The sequence below is a fragment of the Vitis vinifera genome, chromosome 16, assembly GCF_030704535.1.
Source record: "Vitis vinifera cultivar Pinot Noir 40024 chromosome 16, ASM3070453v1".
Classification (NCBI taxonomy): Eukaryota; Viridiplantae; Streptophyta; class Magnoliopsida; order Vitales; family Vitaceae; genus Vitis; species Vitis vinifera.
This window is the reverse complement of record NC_081820.1, coordinates 15,877,767-15,896,750: the sequence shown is the minus strand read 5'-3', so window position 1 is coordinate 15,896,750 and position 18,984 is coordinate 15,877,767. Positions and strand designations below refer to the sequence as shown.

General features: G+C 30.1%; 1 protein-coding gene across 1 annotated transcript; it reads right to left on the bottom strand.

Annotated features, from left to right (window-relative positions):
• Nucleotides 1–4,011: 4,011 nt before the first annotated feature.
• On the bottom strand, nucleotides 4,012–8,300 carry LOC100253626 (receptor-like protein EIX1). Its single transcript, XM_059733644.1, has 2 exons — nucleotides 6,333–8,300; nucleotides 4,012–4,174 (listed from the first exon to the last, which is right to left on the bottom strand). The coding sequence occupies exons 1-2, from the start codon at nucleotides 8,113–8,115 to the stop codon at nucleotides 4,146–4,148; spliced, it is 1,812 nt and encodes a 603-aa protein (XP_059589627.1). The 5' UTR covers nucleotides 8,116–8,300; the 3' UTR covers nucleotides 4,012–4,145.
• Between the last annotated feature and the right edge of the window lie 10,684 nt (nucleotides 8,301–18,984).

Sequence of the window (18,984 nt, the reverse complement as noted above, 5' to 3'; positions counted from 1 at the left end):
ATAATTGGTTGAAAACTTAACCAAATAGCATTATCCTTTTCTTTTTTTCTTTTTTTAATTTTAATGAATAAAAATTAGTTTTAGAGCTAAAGCAATATTTTTAAAATTAGAAAGTCGGACTCTAATATACCTTTGATATCCTTCTATGATATTGTTTGGATGAATCATAAAGTATCCAAATGCCAAATAAAAGCATTGTGTAAGGAAGAAAAGAGATAATACGTCACACAAACTTCTAAACAAAGGACAAAATAGACATCTAAAGAACATAGATAATCATCAAAATAAAACAAGAAACCTATTACATCCCAAAATCAATCATAGAATGAAGGACATAGCGATTTGCATTCAACCATGCTAATATGGAAAGAACAAGAGTTGAAGTCTTGCAATTAACACAAGTAAAAATCAGTGTTCATCAATTTGAAAAAATCTCTTTAGTAAGTTGCATGGAAAGAAAATTTGCATTAGCATTCGTGATTTATAAAGTATATCCCAAGGATATGTAAAGGCCTACTTTTCTTTGACAATTGTTAGCTTTCAAAAACAAGTAAAAATGAAAGAGAGGGAGAGAATTGTACCATTTAGCTTTGAAGAATCCTTTGTAATCTAGCCATATTTATGGCTACAATCACGTAGAGCCAATTTTTTTTATTTTATTCAAGAATTGGAAATAGGCATATCTCCATGAGTTGTTGAGTAGTAAAGTTCCACACACTCCCCAAAATCCAACAATGAATCTAAGAGCAACGCTAACATAAAACCACGTGTCATTTCCATATTGCTGAATTTTGTCTTCAATGTTATGAGTGGGAGAATCTTGCTTTATTTTATCTTCAGAACACTTTTTCGAAAGAGGTAACCCACATAGTGCAGGATTTCCCTTGTAGGAATCAATATTAAAGCTTTGAAGTTGAGTATCTTGTGGAATTTTATCGGACAAGTTGTCAGAGAGATCTAAGACACTTATACCACTTATTAAAATCATGAATTTACTTATTAAAATCCATAAGTTTATACTAAGTATATATAAAGAGAGAAAAAAAAATAGAGACCATTGTATAACATTATTTTACATCACCTTAGAAACAATTTTTAGATTGCATAATGCACATGATTTTCTAATGAGTTCAAACACTTTGGTTATTCATGCCTAAATTTTAAGAACTAATCATGAGTCCATGTCATATTACTTTTCCTTGCATCTATATCTAGATATAAATGAAGTTCTAAAGGACCATCCTTACTTATAGAAAGCATATGGTAGAAGTATTCTGGCTATGCATATGCATCATCTCACTCAATATTTTAGTTGTGAGTAATATTTCAGCCCTCAATTAAGATCATTCTTTGTCATGACTTTTCTTAGAGATTACTATTTGATTGTTGTGGTTTGCATTGTAGGACCAACTGGGTCCCAAATTTAGCAAATGCCACTTATGATCTAGTAAAAGAAAAATGGGTTCAGACCTTGATGGGGTGCTTCTTAATGTTTGGTTCATCTCCAAGGGAGAGCAGGGATTTGCTTCTCAATCTATACAAACGAAATGGAAACTATAAATAGGCAAGGAATGCAAATTGTTTGATGAAAATTGAGATTTTTCAGTTAAACCAACTTCCTATCCCTTGGGAAAAGAACTACAAATAGGTAAAGATTTTTTTCCTAAATTGCTAAAAAACTAGACACCCAATTGGCAAAGACTACAATGATCTCCAATTTTGTCATTAATAGAAAAGAATGACTATTCAAGTATATCATATTAGTTCCATTACTTCAAAGTTAAGCAACACAAAAGGAGAGTAATTCACATGAATCATAGAAGAAGTATTGTTTTCACTTTATGATAGAAGCCAAAACTACTCTAACAGAAGGGTTTTGAATTTTGGAAAAGAAATCAAACCATTCTTCCAACACTGCTCATGAAAAAAGACTTCAACAACACCTTCAATGTCTCCACTTAGGGGGGTTTAAGGAAACAAACTCATTTTCTTATGGGACGAATGAAATGTTTCTTCTAATCACCAGGGAGAAGATATCAAAATGGGGGCAAATTCTATTTCTCTTATTATGATTCAACTCTTTAGAAGACCAAATTGGTAAACACATTTGTCACTTTTCTACTAGATTTCTACACTATAGAAACAAAGCATTTGCCACAACATCATGCTTCAAAATCTTAACAACTAGAGCAAAACATCAAAATAAAATAGCCAAGAAATCTAATTAAAGACATTTTTTTTTTCAATTCAACTAGATATCTTCTTTGGTAGACCAATGTGTTTTTAGAGTTCTAAATCAAAGAGAAATAAGCTAACAAATTTAAGAAAAACCCTTATATTTATGCTTAACAAAAAGTGAACATATAAACCATTACTTTCTCCCACATTTTTTCTGAAACCATGCAAAAAGAAAACACACACCTCAAGCAAATGTATGAAATCAACAAAGAGAAAAATCTAAAAAAATAAACTATTTCAAATTAATAAACTTACTTTTCAAGATCCTTTTTTATTCTCTTCCACTTCGTTTCGTTCTCTTCCTTTCCCGCGTTTTTTCAAAAATTGGAGAAAAAAATTCACACTTTAATCAAATGAATAACATTTTAGAATCCTTCTAGACAAATATTCAACAACAATACAAAAATTTGTAAAAAAAAAAAAAAGCAAAAAAAAATATATATCAGAAGACCAAAGAGTGCGTTGCACTCTACCATTCAAAAGAGAACCCTTGGTTAGTTCTCTTTCTCTTTTTTCTGCACTTTTGAATTTCAAAGTTTCTCTTTAATTTTTTCAAGGGTAATTTAGTCCAAAATGGGTCATTCTTCAGGTTTTAAAAACTGAAAAGGTCATTTTTTCAAATAACCAATTACCCAAAATATATCCCCTCTAATACGTGTCATCCCTGTAGAGGACATTTTCTACTGCCCTCTAACAACCCCCCAGCTCTTCCTGCTACCAAGACATTCCACTACTCTCTCTAAAACAACCAGAGAAAAACCAAAACCTCACTGCCACGTGTTTTACCCTCACAATCTGCCACCATAATATCCTCTTGTGCCACCTGTCTTTTACAGCTCACCTTCCAAAAGGAGAAAACATAACGAAAGGTGACCATAAAGAATTAAGTCTCTTGTAGAACCAAAATGAGGGGTCTACATAGTTACTACTTGTTTCGATAAAAAGAGCTTAGAAGAAAATATTAATATAAATAATATTTTTAATAAGAATTGAAGTCTTTTATAATTTTAAATTTAAAAAATCATAGTAAAGAATTATTGAAAAATATTTTAGATAAAAGATTTTATCATAAAGAAATAAATAAAAACTAATAAATACAAAAACTTATAAAAGAATGGTAATACAAAAGTTTTCATTTTTACCACTTTAAAAACTTGATAGGACTTGATTCTTAATGGCTTTTATAGAATATAATTATTCTCTCTTATTTTATATTTTTCAGTCATATTTTAGTCATTCTAGAGTTGAATTATGTTAAAATAGAGAAAAGAACAAGAGTTTTTTTTTTTAATTGCTTAGAAAAAAACCTTTTATTAAGAAAAGAAGTAAGACTTAATATTCTATAAAATTGATGAAAACAAAATATTCCACAAAAATTATCTGCATGTGAGACAACTTCAAGTGAAAAAGCTTTGACGACAAGAAAAAAAGAGTTTCCCTTTTATTAGAGTAATTTAGTTTTTTTAGAAAGAGAGAAACAGATCATTAATAACTTGCAAAAAAAATTTCTTTTTTCTTTAGTGTTGAAATTATGATTTGATTATTAATAATTGGTTGAAAACTTATGTCATACATAACCAAATGGCATTATCCTTTATTTTGTTTTAATTTTAATGAATAAAAATTAGTTTTAGAGCTAAAGAAATATTTTTAAAATTAGAAAGTCGGACTCTAATATACTTTTGATGTCCTTCTATAATACTATTTGGATGAATCATAAAGTATCCAAATACCAAATAAAAGCATTGTGTAAGGAAGAAAAGAGATAATATGTCACACAAATTTCTGAATAAAATGTAAAATATGCATCTAATGAACATAAGTAATCCTCAAAATAAAACAAGAAACCTATTACATCCCAAAATCTATCATAGAAGGAAGGACACGACGATTTGCATTCAACCATGCTAATATTGCAAGAACAAGAGTTGCAGTCCTGCAATTAACACAAAGTAAAAAATCAGTGTTCATCAATTTGAAAAAATCCCTTCAATTAGTTGCATGGAAAGAAAATTTGCATTAGCATTCGTGATTTATAAAGTATATCCCAAGGATATGTAAAGGCCTACTTTTCTTTGACAATTGTTAGCCTTCAAAAACAAGTATAAATGAAAGAGAGGGAGAGAATTGTACCATTTAGCTTTGAAAACTCCTTTGTAATCTAGCCATATTTATGGCTATAATCATGTAGAGCCAATCTTTTATTTTATTCAAGAATTGGAAATAGGCATATCTCCATGAGTTGTTGAGTAGTAAAGTTCCACACACTCCCCAAAATCCAACAATGAATCCAAGAGCAACGCTAATATAAAACCACATGTCATTTCCATCTTGCTGAATTTTGTCTTCAATGTTATAAGTGGGAGAACCTTGCTTTATTTTATCTTCAGAACACTTTTTCAGAAGAGGCAATCCACAGAGTGCAGGATTTCCCTTGTAGGAATCAATATTGAAGCTTTGAAGTTGAGTACCTTGTGGAATTTTACCGGACAAGTTGTTGTCAGAGAGATCTAAGACACTTAGATCACTTATTTCAACAAGGCTAGCTGGAATTTCACCAAAGAGTTGATTTTGAGACAAATCAAGAACCTCCAATGATTTCAATTGACCAATTCTTGTAGGGATCAGTCTAGTCAAATTGTTCCTTGATAAGTTTAATGAAACTAATTCTATAAGATCAATTACTTCTTCTGGAATTTCCCCCGATAGTTTGTTGCTTGAAAGATCAATACTCTTTACAAGCCCAAGGGTACTTTTAAAATCAAATTCTCTTTCTTTCCATCTAACCATTGCCCTATCAACATAAGAGGCATTTATAGGCATGCATCCGTCATCTCTACAACGACCATTCTGTGTAAATGAATAATTATAAGCAATGACCAAGCTCCCTTTCTTAGTCATGGCAGTGAAACCACCAACACATCTCGGTACAACACCTAATATATTGTTGTTGGAGAGGTCCAATATTTGAATATTTTTCAATTGGCATAGCTCTGGACATATAACTCCACTGAATCTATTAGATCCTAGGTTTAGAACAATCAAATTTGGAAGGCTTCCTCCAATCCATTCTGGTATTTTTCCTGATAACCTATTTTTTCCCAAATCAATGAACCTCAACTTTGTACAATTCTTAAAAGACAAAGGCAATTCTCCAGTTAAATTGTTGTTGCGCAAATGTAGTGTTCGAATTGATCGCAAGGAGCCAAATGAATTTGGAATTTGCCCAGAAAATCTGTTATTTTCCAAATTAAGAACTACCAATCTTTCCCATTGCGCCCAACAATTGGGTAGCCCTCCCGTCAATGAGTTGTTTGAGAGGTCAAGTAGGACAAGTGGTGGATTAACAACTGCACATAATAAAGAAATGGACCCCGATAACTTGTTATTGGAGAGATCCAACCATCGCACGTCAGAAGGAAGTTGTGGTATTAAACCCTCAAAATAGTTTGAGCTCATATCTATGTTAGATAAAGAACCAAAGTTTAATGGTAAATTCTGTAAGGTCCCTTTGATCCGATTGTTGGAAATACTCAAGGTAGAAATAGTTGAGGTTACATTCCAAAACCAGTCTGGGAGGACATCTGAAATTTCGGAATTGGAGATATCAAGCTCTATCAACAAGTTTTGAGTACGAAGCCAACTAGGAAAATGAGGTCCCAATTTGCAGGAGGCTAATCGTAGAGAATACAGTTGAAATGGAGGAACCCACTCAAAGCTCATGTTGAAAGTGAGAGAGTTGGAAGATAAGTCTAAATAGGACAACCGGGATAGATTAAAGAGATGGGCTTCATTGATAGTGTCTTGCAATGAATTTGAGGCAATATCCAAGGATTGAAGGTTGGCCAGCTGTCCAACACTTTCAGGTAAAGTTCCATTTAGTTGATTAAAATCAAGATGTAACTTTCTCAAGGATGAAAATCCAATGAGAGCAGGAACTGATCCACTAAACTGGTTATCCGATAAAGACAAAGTCTCTAATGTGTCATTTGCACAGGCCACAAAGTCTAGTGCAATCTGTCCAGAGAGATTGTTTCTATCCAACTCTAATTCTTGTAAGTTACATAAATTACTCGGGGATTTTGGAATCTCACCTTGAAGATGATTCTGAGAGAGATAGAGTTTTTCAAGAGAAACCATGTTCCCAACTATATCTGGAATGCAGCCCTGTAGTTGATTGCGAGAGAGATCAAGATGTGAAAGTAAAACCATTTTTCCAACTGTATCTGGAACTGAGCCTTGCAGTTGATTGCCAGAGAGATCAAGATGTGAAAGTAAAACCATCTTCCCCACCGTATCTGGAACTGAGCCCTGCAGTTGATTGTTAGAGAGATCAAGACGTGAAAGTAAAACCATCTTCCCAACTGTGTCTGGAATTGAGCCCCGCAATTGATTGTAAGAGAGACCAAAATGTGACAGTAAAACCATGTTCCCAACTGTATTTGGAATTGAGCCCTGCAGTTGATTGCCAGAGAGATCAAGATGTGAAAGTAAAACCATCTTCCCAACTGCGTCTGGAATTGAGCCATGCAGTTGATTGTAAGAGAGATCAAGATGTGAAAGTAAAACCATCTTCCCAACTGTATCTGGAATTGAGCCCCATAGTTGATTGAAAGAAAGATCAAGATGTGAAAGTAAAACCATCTTCCCAACTGTATCTGGAATTGAGCCCTGCAGTTGATTGCCAGAGAGATCAAGATGTGAAAGTGAAACCATCTTCCCAACTGTATCTGGAATTGAGCCTCGTAGTTGATTTTCAGAGAGATCAAGATATGCAAGTGAACTCATGTCTCTAATTGCATTCAGAATCTCACCATCAAGTTGACTCCCAGAGAGATCAAGATATTCAAGCGAATTCATGTTTCCAAAAGCATATTCCGGAATCGAACCGTTTAAATCATTGAAAGAGAGATCAAGATGAAGGAGGGTGGTATTAAAGTTGAGCAGCCATGGGTATATTGAAGAAGTGAGATAACTCCTAGAGAGATCAAGATATTCAAGCGAATTCATGTTTCCAAAAGCATATTCCGGAATCGAACCGTTTAAATCATTGAAAGAGAGATCAAGATGAAGGAGGGTGGTATTAAAGTTGAGCAGCCATGGGTATATTGAAAAAGTGAGATAATTCACAGAGAGATCAAGGAAAACAAGAGGGACAGAGGAATTCGCATGGGAAAGAGACGGAATGGTGAGTGGAGGGATGAGAGGGAGGCCACAACTTTGTAAATCCAAGTGAATGAGAGAAGGGAGTTTATTAATTGCTTGGGACCAGTGGATGGCTTTACTAAGGTCGACAGAACTCAGGTCAAGGTGTCTTAAAGAAGAAAGACGAGAAAGGCACTCCAGGTTCCCAGAATTCAAGTCATAATAATTATGGCTGAGGTCAAGGGAAAGCAAGTTGGAAAGATTTCCCAGTTGAGTGGGAATAGTGTGATTGAAATTGGCATGAGAGAGATTGAGGTACTGCATTCTGCTGAGGAAACCAAGGAATGGAGGTATATGCCTCCATTCAAAATCAATACAGCTGAGATCCAAATGAGTCAAATGCTCCAATTCAAGCAGCGAAGGACTTATCTCACCTCTTAGAGACTGGTACTCATAAGCATATTCAGAAGGAGGGGCTTGAAGATGAAGCATGATGACGTGACCTGACTGGTTACTACACTGGACTCCTCTCCAGTTGCAACAATTTCTGTTGTCATGTTCATCTCCCCAAGAAGAAAGAAGGCCATAGTCATCGACAAGGCCACGTTTGAAGTGAAGGAGAGCTTGTCTCTCCCTCTCTATGCACCCAGTAACATTCCCGAGGCCAGGTTTGGCACATAGCAGCAAAAGCACAAGAAAGCTAAGAAGGTGTTGAAAGGACCGTCCTGCCATGGTCTGCAAGTAATAGAAGAGAGGCTTTGCAACTGCTGTTTTTCTCTTATGAATTCCGAGGAGACCAAGCACTCACATATATATAGTATCTGTTTGAGTCTACCATATGAACGCAATACCAAGATTCCTTCCACTTTTATTTATTGAAGAGTGAAATTCATAATTTTTGTATTAAAAACTGTTTTTTGAAATCACTTTTGTTTAAGTAAATTGAAATTCTTATACCACTCAGTCCGTGAAGCTTTGTCGTTTCCGGCAACTGGAAAAAGCGGCAAATAATGAAACGATTGTGAATTCAATCTTATTTCACTGCGTCCTAACCCAAAACGGCGTCGTCCCAGTTTGAGAAAACGACGTCGTTTTAACCTTTGGGTTTTGCACAGTTGGAAGGCCTCCAACAGCTGAGCTAGTAGCTTTTCAGTTTTCACTACCCTTGATTTCTTTAGAACCCAATTTTTGAATATTCGGGAGTTCTTTTCAGCACTATTAAAAGTTACATAACAATTTTTGAATGTTATAAATTCTTATAAAAACTGTTTTTTCGAATCACTTTTGTTTAAATTAATTAAGATTCTAGCAAATCTCTAATTTTATTAATTAATAATTAATGACAACTCTCCAATATTTGATATGATTCCTTAAAGCTCAACTTATGTAAATTCATTAACATATCTTGATCCAAAATCAAATTTAATTAATAATTAATGACAAATGAGGAAGAAAGATTTTCTTATTTTAGTTTTCTACTTTTATTGACCAAAAATAATTACAAATCTTTAATCTCTTATTTTAAGTTATATCAACATATTGAAACTCCATTACAAAGAAAAACACATTAATCAAGACATCTTCACAAACTAGGGAAAAAAAAAAAAAAAAAAAAGTTGATTGCATCATTACTTTAGTTTCCAACTAACTTATGAAATTTGATTGTATAATGGTTCAAAGTCAAGTGAAACAACTAGGACATGTCCCCCGAGCAAAGAATAAGAAAGAGATGTTACAATATTTTTTTATTTTTTTATTTATTTTTATAACAGTCATATAACCATATTAGTTTTTTACCTTCTTGTAAATCTACCTAATTCTTTAATTCATAAGTAATAAATTAAAATATCTCATGATCTCAAGGGCATAAAGCACCCTTGCATCTTAGCTTTTGAAGTCAAGTTAGTGGATTGAGACATCCACAATTCAACTTTACTTTTCTGAAAGAGCAAGACTTGTATATCACTTTTTGTTCAACTTTTCTTGTTGTGTTTCTCCTATTATTATATTTATTTATTTTTATTTAATATTTATCACTTGGTAACATTAAAGACTCCTATTTTTATTTTTATTTATTTTTTGCATACCATATCTGGTCATTGTATTATTAAATTTAATCATCATAACTTACAAGGTTACCACTCAAGTATAATCATCATAACCCACAAGTCATAATTATCTGACTTCAATTCAAATTAAAAGTATTTTAGGAGTTCGAAAAATATTAAAATTTTTTATTTGTTTAGGATCATTATGTTAATTGAAACTCTTAGTGTAATTATGAATTAGTCATATACAACGATGATTTGTTTATTATAAATATAAGTTTGTAATTATGTTGATGCAAATAAAGCAAAATGAAATAAAATATTTTTAATAAATTACCGGTAATACCAAATCATGTGGTAACAACACACAAAAGCCTACTGCCCTCTTAATTTCTCTGTGTTTCAGCATGTGAGAGTTTTGTTGTGCGGACAATATCTCACCATTTGACACTTTGGAATTAGAAGGTTGATAGATTCAACGACTGAACATACAGAAAGGACCAAGTAATTTCCTTAGCAACTGTTTCCCATATGGACCTCTCTCTCTCTCTCTCTCTCTCTACTAAGCCAACCGCTCTATTTCTCACGCTTGTCCCACCCATTTAATTATGTCTTATATCATTATTATAATTTTTACTAGATTGTTTTGCAAGATCAATAATGTTATAACTCTAAATATCATACATGTAGGAAGGCCCACGTTAAATATGACAATGTTAACTCGTCAAAAATTTCCATTCATTCTTCCCGAAACCACGCAGCACTAGAAAATTCCACATGGAAGTCTTATATAACATCCAAGTTAATGGAAGATCATACGTGTAGGCAGGCCCACATTAAGTACGACAATATTAACTCGTCAAAAATTTCCATTCATTCCTCCCGAAACCACACGACACTTGAAAATTCCACATGGAAGTCTTATATAACATCCAAGTCAATGGAAGATCATACATGTAGGAAGGCCCACGTTAAATAGACAATGTTAACTCGTCAAAAATTTCCATTCATTCCTCCCGAAACCACACGGCACTTGAAAATTCCACATGAAAGTCTTATATAACATCCAAGTCAATGGAAGATCACATGTGTAGGAAGGCCCACGTTAAATACAACAATGTTAACTCATCAAAAATTTCCATTCATTCCTCCCAAAACCACACGGCACTTGAAAATTCCACATGAAAGTCTTATACAACATCAAAGCCAATGGAAGATCATATGTGTAGAAAGGCCCATGTTAAATAAGACAATGTTAACTTGTCAAAAAATTTCCATTCATTCCTCCCGAAATCACGCGGCACTTGAAAATTTCATATGGAAGTCTTATATAACATCCAAGTCAATGGAAGATCATACGTGTAGGAAGGCCCATGTTAAATAAGATAATGTTAACTCGTCAAAAATTTCCATCCATTCCTCCCAAAACCACACGGCACTTGAAAATTCCACATGGAAGTGTTATACAACATCAAAGCCAATGGAAGATCATACGTGTAGAAAGGCCCATGTTAAATAAGACAATGTTAACTCATCAAAAATTTCCATTCATTCCTCCCGAAATCATGCGGCACTTGAAAATTCCATATGGAAGTCTTGTATAACATCCAAGTCAATGGAAGATCATACGTGTAGGAAGGCCCATGTTAAATAAGACAATGTTAACTCGTCAAAAATTTCCATTCATTCCTCCCAAAACCACACGGCACTTGAAAATTCCACATGGAAGTCTTATACAACATCAAAGCCAATGGAAGATCATACGTGTAGGAAGGCCCATGTTAAATAAGACAATGTTAACTCGTCAAAAATTTCCATTCATTCCTCCCAAAACCATACGGCACTTGAAAATTCCACATAGAAGTCTTATACAACATCAAAGCCAATGGAAGATCATACGTGTAGGAAGGCCCATGTTAAATAAGACAGTGTTAACTCGTCAAAAATTTCCATTCATTCCTCCCAAAACCACACGGCACTTGAAAATTCCACATGGAAGTCTTATACAACATCAAAGCCAATGAAAGATCATATGTGTAGGAAGGCCCATGTTAAATAAGACAATGTTAACTCGTCAAAAAATTTCCATTCATTCCTCCCGAAATCACACGGCACTTGAAAATTCCACATGGAAGTCTTATATAACATCCAAGTCAATGGAAAATATCTGTTCATTTATTGTTAAATAGTCCATGGAAACTCATTCAAGTTCATTGTTATCTATTCATCGTGTGGAAAATTTTGTTAGTACATTTTCTTGTTAAATAGTCTATGGAAACTCATTCAATTTCATGGTCTTCTGTGGAAAATTGTACAGTTTTTTTTTCTCTTATACTGTAGCAAATTTCCTAGAAACTTCTCTCACGTTGAAAGTGCCAAGTGAATCCAACTCCAATAAATGTTCTCGTAAGCCAACATATATTGGTGCTTTAAATACTGAAGGTAAATTATCAAAAATTTTTTATACTTCAAAGCAATATTAATATTTCTTTTACCAGAATTTGATTAAAAAGGAAACTCATGAAAAAAATTACATATATATCGACTTGAGATTTTATATAATATATTTGGATATGTTTAATTTATCCACATGCTCTCCACAAATTAATTTCTCCAATTATATACACATATATATATTTTAATTTATGAAACCATTTTAGCAACTTGGTTCAGCTGAATGGTAGGTTTGACTGATTCAAATTTCTTGAGCCGTCGTTTTTTTTTCTAACCCCACCATTTGAATGCATTTTGTCTTAGAAATTTTCTCGTAGTTTCCTTCTACTTTATCTCAGGTTTTGATGGAAAATAGAACTTAAAATTTTCAAATATTTATATTTGAAATTCTAGCAAATTTCCAATTTTATGAATTATAAACATTTGACATTTCTACATAAGATGGCTTTTAATTCAACTTGCATAGTACATTGATAAAGACAAATCAAATTTAGTAATGACAAATGAGAAAGAAAAAATGGTTTGTTGAATCGATAAGTCATCAAAGTTGTGAATAAGGATGTGACAACTGTCGACTTTTATTGACTTCGTAGTGCTATGTCCAATCCAAACATTAAGCTTAGCCCTTCTCACACAGTATTGGTTCTAAAATCATAACTAGTAAGGCCCCACTATTTTTTTTTTCCTTAAATTTTTGAAGACTTTTGACAAGGTTGACTCATCGGTTTTGATTAGGAATGATAATTGGGCTAGTTTTTCCGATACCTACCCACAACAAATATTTTCAATAAAATAAGTTATACAAAATTATAATATTTTAATTATTTATAAAATACATTTATTTTAATGTAATTAAAAAATCAAAATTAATTTTTTAAAAAAATTAAAATTTTTCAAAAAAAAAATAAAAATAAAAAAGTTAAACGGGGTGGGACAAGTATAGGAAATTCACATACTTGTTCTGTCTCGCCCCGTCTTATTTAATTTTTTTAATGGGACGAGGATGAGAATTAATAAACTATAGGAGTTTTAGTTGGTTTGGGTTGGATATATTGGTTAAGTAAGACCAACTACTCTTTTCTTTCATAAATTTTTAAAAGATTTCAGCAAGATTGATTCTTGAATCTTGGTTAGATGCAAAATGGGGGGTGAAAATTTTGGCATTATTTCACAATGCAACTAAAAGATGATGTTAATTTTAGTAGGTTTGGATAGGATATTCTTGTGTTTGTGCCATAATTATTTTTGACTAATTTCACACGTTCAAGAAATAACCTGTTTATATACTAATTCGTTTAACCATTAAATTTATTAATTTTTATATATATTAAAATTCAAAAAATGATAGTTTTTAATTAATTAACAAATTAAATAACTAATAGAGTAAAACTTTATATATTTAAAAAATTATAAAGATTAAAAATATTTTATAATTGAAAAATTAAAATAAAACTCTATACAAGTGAAAATTAAAGTTTGATTTTTCTCTTATCTTATAAGCATATTGCATATTACAATTAATTAAATTAATTATGATTTAGAAAAATTTTGAAATTAAAACTTGAAAGTAATTGAAAAATATTTGAAAAATACATTTTATTAATTCAAAATCATAAAGAGGTTAAATGGATTGTAATCATGTTAACCGATTTAACGACTTAGAATCATGCTATCAAGTTATGGGTAAAAAGTATCAATTCATAATTAATATTTCAATCCAACCTATTTATTAAACATGTTATGTCTTGTTATTTATTTAGTAAATGGGTGGTGTAAGTATCAAGGTATTCTACTATAACTATTAAATAGTTCATAGATGGATTAAGCATATTTTCAACACAAACCTGAATTAACAAGAGTCATCCCAGCCGCTAATGCTAGCCTTGCAAATTCAAATAGGGTACCAATTAATCACATACATTATTGGAGTACAATTGAGGTAGGACAAAGAAATTAAAAAATCTACCTATAACTCCATAATGTGAAGTAAGCCTAAAAGGATTCTAATTTCTTTTAAGAAGGAATTGGAAAGAAAATAGAAAACCAAGAACAAACCTCTTAAATTGTCAAAACAAAAATATAATGTAGATCACTACATATCCAAACAAGTTCTTAAGTGGGATGATCAACAACCACTTGATTCTTTTTTATGATCGGTCCTAAAATATGGATAATAACATTTTTCAAGGACATTTATTTCTTTTTGTGCTTCATGTTGTCTTAATAATCTTTCTAGGAATTTAGAAGAGTTTCAATCAATTTTCTAACCATAAAAGGATTCAGAAGCGACACCATATATTTTTAGTTATACTTAATTTGATATAGAGTTGCATGAGATATATAAGGTGTCATATTAAATGCATCACCTTTTAGTTATGGTGTCACATTAAATGCATCACCTTTGAGTTATGGTGTTACATCATTGTAAATGATTATGGAAGATGTGGTTATTTTTTATTAATTAGCCTATTGATTTTTGTAATGTTTATTAACAAATAAGATCAACTTATGTATATTTTGTCCATAAATATAATAATCATATCATATTTAACTTATATTTTCGTAATGCTTATGGATTAACCTGTAATACATTACATCATGCAGTGATATTTGTATATCAAATGTTTACAAAATGATAGTACATCAAACCCACCGAAACTAAAAAAGAAAAGTGAATACATATTAAAATATGATTTAGAAATGTTAAGCATTCCAACATTCATGTATACCTGCATTTCATATGCATAAAACCGGCTAATCATAAAATGACACAAGAGTTGCATCCAAAAACCCAAAATTCTCAATACCAAATAAAGTAACATTGATGTCCTATAATATATGACATAAGAGTCATATCTAAAAACCCAAAATGTTGTTGTTTCTTTCTCCTTTCTTTTTATTCTTCATAATGTCTTCCCAAGAGTGTATACCTGCATTTCATAGTTTAATGAGATTTTGAGTTTTATTGAAAATAAAAATTAATTGATGTTATAAAAAATAAACAAATCTAAGTACTAATGTTTTCTTTTTTCTTTTTCCCATTTTGATATAAAAATAATTTGTAAAGAATAAGTAATGTTATACAATACCAATGGAAAATTCATATAACAACTAAGGGACTCACCATGCATGATCATGATTTATCAATATGATTCATGATTAGTTATAACACAAAAGAAGTTAATTCTCCTCTAATTTCATCAAATTCTACCTGAGAATATGGTTTTTTTTTTTTTATCATAAAACTGAAATAAAATGAGAATAACATTAATATTATAATAATTGGAAGTATGAAACTAAGTACAATTCATTAAATGAGTAAAACATTTAATACAATAATTGTAGAATCAACAATTATCTCTTTAATGAATCTCATAACAAAGCAGTCACATTTGAACTCAAATAAAAACAATTCAAGAAAATAAAAAATAAAGAAAAACTAGAAAATCACAAAATAAATCTAAAATTTTAGAAAATAGTAATCTTCCACTTAAAATCTGCACTTTTTAAATTTATTTTTTATAATTCATTGTGCTTTTAAAAATCATTTTTAACATTTAATTCTTTTTATATATTTTTTTATTTCTTGGAAGGATTTTTTTTAATTTCAATATTTTTTTAATGTTCATTTTGTGAAATAACAATGTCCATTAAATTTCATCTCAATTATATAAAATAAAATTTTAGTAACAAAATATAAAAATGTTTTCAACTATTAATATGAGAGGACATGATATTATAACAAGCTTGAAGATTGTGTATATAAGACAAAAAACCTAATTCATTATTAAAAAATATTAAGAAAAAAATTAGTATGAGAAAGAATTAAAGAACCTTTCATAAAAATTATTAATTTTTCAGTCATAACTCCAATTAATATTTATTTTTTCTAATTAAAATAATTAATAAAAAATCTGGATATGAAAAATATGTTCAAATAAAAATAATAAAAGATTAAAAACATCAAAGGAAAAGATATTCAATATTTTAGATTTTAATTTTGATAATCTTTAGATCAATAAATTATCAAATATCTTTTTAGAAAAAAGAAAAATGAAGAAAATGAAGAGTTTTATGGAAGGGATTGGAAAAATTTTTGTAATAAAAGGATTTTATAGAAATTTCCTAACCTTGAAAGGAAAATTTCATCATCAATTTCAAATTACTCCAAAATTTGGTCAATGCATATAAAAACAATAAGAAAAGAAGACAAAAAAAAAACAAATTTTTAGAATCCTTTTGAGGGAGATGACAATATTGAGAATAATTTTCTCAAAAATTATGGAAGGAAAATTTATGTAATAAAAGGATTTTATAGAAATTTTTTAACCTTGAAAGAGAAATTTCATCATCAATCTCAAATTACTCTAAATTTTGGTGAACACATATAAAAACAATAAGAAAAGAAGGTAAAAATAAAAAACAAAAAAATATTTTAAGGATTAAAAAAATAAATGAATAGAACAAGATGAGATATTAACCATAATACCATGTAAAAGAATTAAAAAAAAAAAATCAAAATATGAGATTTGATCATTTTTATAATTATAAAAATTTTCATTCCTATTTAAATTTTAAAGAACAATTCATTTACATTAATAAATAGAAAATAAAATTAATTTCTCATTGTTAATTCCAACATTCTAAACCAACTCCAACATGATATGGAAACTATTTCATTTTTCCTTTTGTGGGAGATGACAATATTGAGAATAATTTTCTAAAAAATTATTTGTCAAATATCACCGATACATATCCTCATCACAATATACTATAATATTCCTAGAAAACAAACATAAAATCTCATCAAAAGAAATTTCTTGTAAGATCAAAAGAAAATTTCATACTGTAAAATGTTTATCCCTCATTTTGAGTATGAAAGATATTAAAAAATCATTCATTTATCTTATTTTCATTCGTTTTGGGGTTTATGGATTTAACAATGAAACAAAAGATATAGTGGAATGTTAAGCCTAATTTTTACTTTCCTACAACTCAATAAAAAAAACACTATTTACACAATCTACATTACAAATATACCAAATCAATGAATGTAAATCAGTTGTGCTAATGAAGATTTTGGTATTAATAAAAAAAAAGAAAAAAAAAAGAAAATGATAGATCTAAGAGATTTTGGGTTACCTGAGAGTTCATGAAGTAGAGAAGAGCAGTTGTGTGTGAACTATGGGTGTGAGAAGAGAGGTAGAAGAAAGTTATGGTTATGGGTTATGGAATGAGATTTTTTTGGATTGTGGGAATGTGGAAACAATGAGTTTTTTTTATATACAATCATTATTCTCAAAGTGGGCCCATTTAGTTATAATATTTTAAAAATTTTATTTTATATGGTGTCACTTTTTTAAAACTGACACTAAACTTAAAATTAATATCACCTATCCTAATTAAAAATTTTTATATGATGTGTCACCTTTATGAATTTTAAGTCATATGGTGTCATTATTTTAAAAGTGACACCATAAATTATTTTTGTTGTAGTGAATGAAATAAAATATTTCTAGTAAATTACTATTAATACCAAATCATTTGATTCCAACACACAAGGCCTTAACATTTAAGATTTTTATGAAACTATTTTAGCAACATTGTAGACATTTAAGATTTTTTTTTCATATGAAATTTTCAGTAAGTACTTAAAATTTTTAGTCTAATATATAAAAAAAATTGAAGAAATAGAAGATTTTAAATATAAAATATAAAATTTTATAAGAATACCAATTATAAGGCATTCCAACTATTATGTAATAAAATAACATGTCACTTCAATAAAATTTGGTCGGATCCTTGTTATTTATCTTAATATAAGATTTTACTATTTCTTTAGGTTCGGAAAAACATATTTATTTAAAACTCTACTAAGATCACCAAAAGAAAAATGACAATAAAAAAGAGACTTATGAAGACCCCTAAAATAAATCTTTAAAGTGGCTATCATTTTAGTGGACCTCAATGCATCTTTAAAGTGGCTACTATTCTTGTGGACCTGAATACCATCTTTCAAATAATTACACCCTAAGATTGGGACAACATGTGTTCAACAGTATGTTTTGTTAGTGCTCAACAAGCAAAGAAGATGGGAAAAAATTAAAACAATTTTTTGAAGTATGTGCAATATTAAGATATTTTAGATACCACTCAGATCCTGGAAACTATTATAAAAAAATAAAAATAAAGTTAAAAAAGTCTAAATTCTCTAGTTGGATGTATGATAGAAAGAGAAATAAATATAATAAAAATTATATAAATATTTAAGCATCTTCAAATCTTTATTAGTTGTATAAAAAGAAAAGTACAAACATAAATTTGAAAGTGTGTGAGAAAAAATTGTTCAACTCTTTCTTTGTTTTTCTTTCTTTTCCCTTCCTTATTTTTCCTTCTTTTTTTTCCTTTGTACTTTCCTTCCTATTTTTCATGATTTCACAGAACTTTAATTTTTCTACGTCCATCTGCTTTGAAAACATGTTTTATCTAAAGCAATTAATTGGAACATTCTTAAAAATAAGGGATAAGAAAGTAAGATTAGAATATCTCGCTTTTCCTTTTTCCCACAAATATGTTGTTATATGTATTCAAAATATTTCATCTCTTTAAATTTTTGTTATATGTTACATAAATTTTTTACTTAAATTTTGTAGAGAATTTTTATGAAAGAATAAATTCAAGACTTAATAGTCTTGCTAAAAAGAATCTCAAAATTTCCAAATACTTGACTTACAAGTCACAATAAATAGACTTGCCACCGAACTACAAGTTAAAGAGGGAATAAGATAGCATGTAAGATATTAAAGATGGAAACTAACAACATGAGAGATAATAATGAAGAGTCCCTACCCTTACTAAAGGACATAGAAAAATTTATAAACTAAGACCACTATCATGTGTGAAAGAGAAAAAAGTAATGGTCTAAGGTCCATGTTTGTTTGTTTTTTCTCCTCCACCCATGGATCTATTGACTTGACCCGAAAAAACTCAAAAAAAAGAAAAAGGTAATGTATCCTTTGCAAAAGACATAGAAATATCAATTCATGCCTTTACCTTGTGTGAAAGAGAAGAAAATGGATAATTGACCAAAGTCTATGTT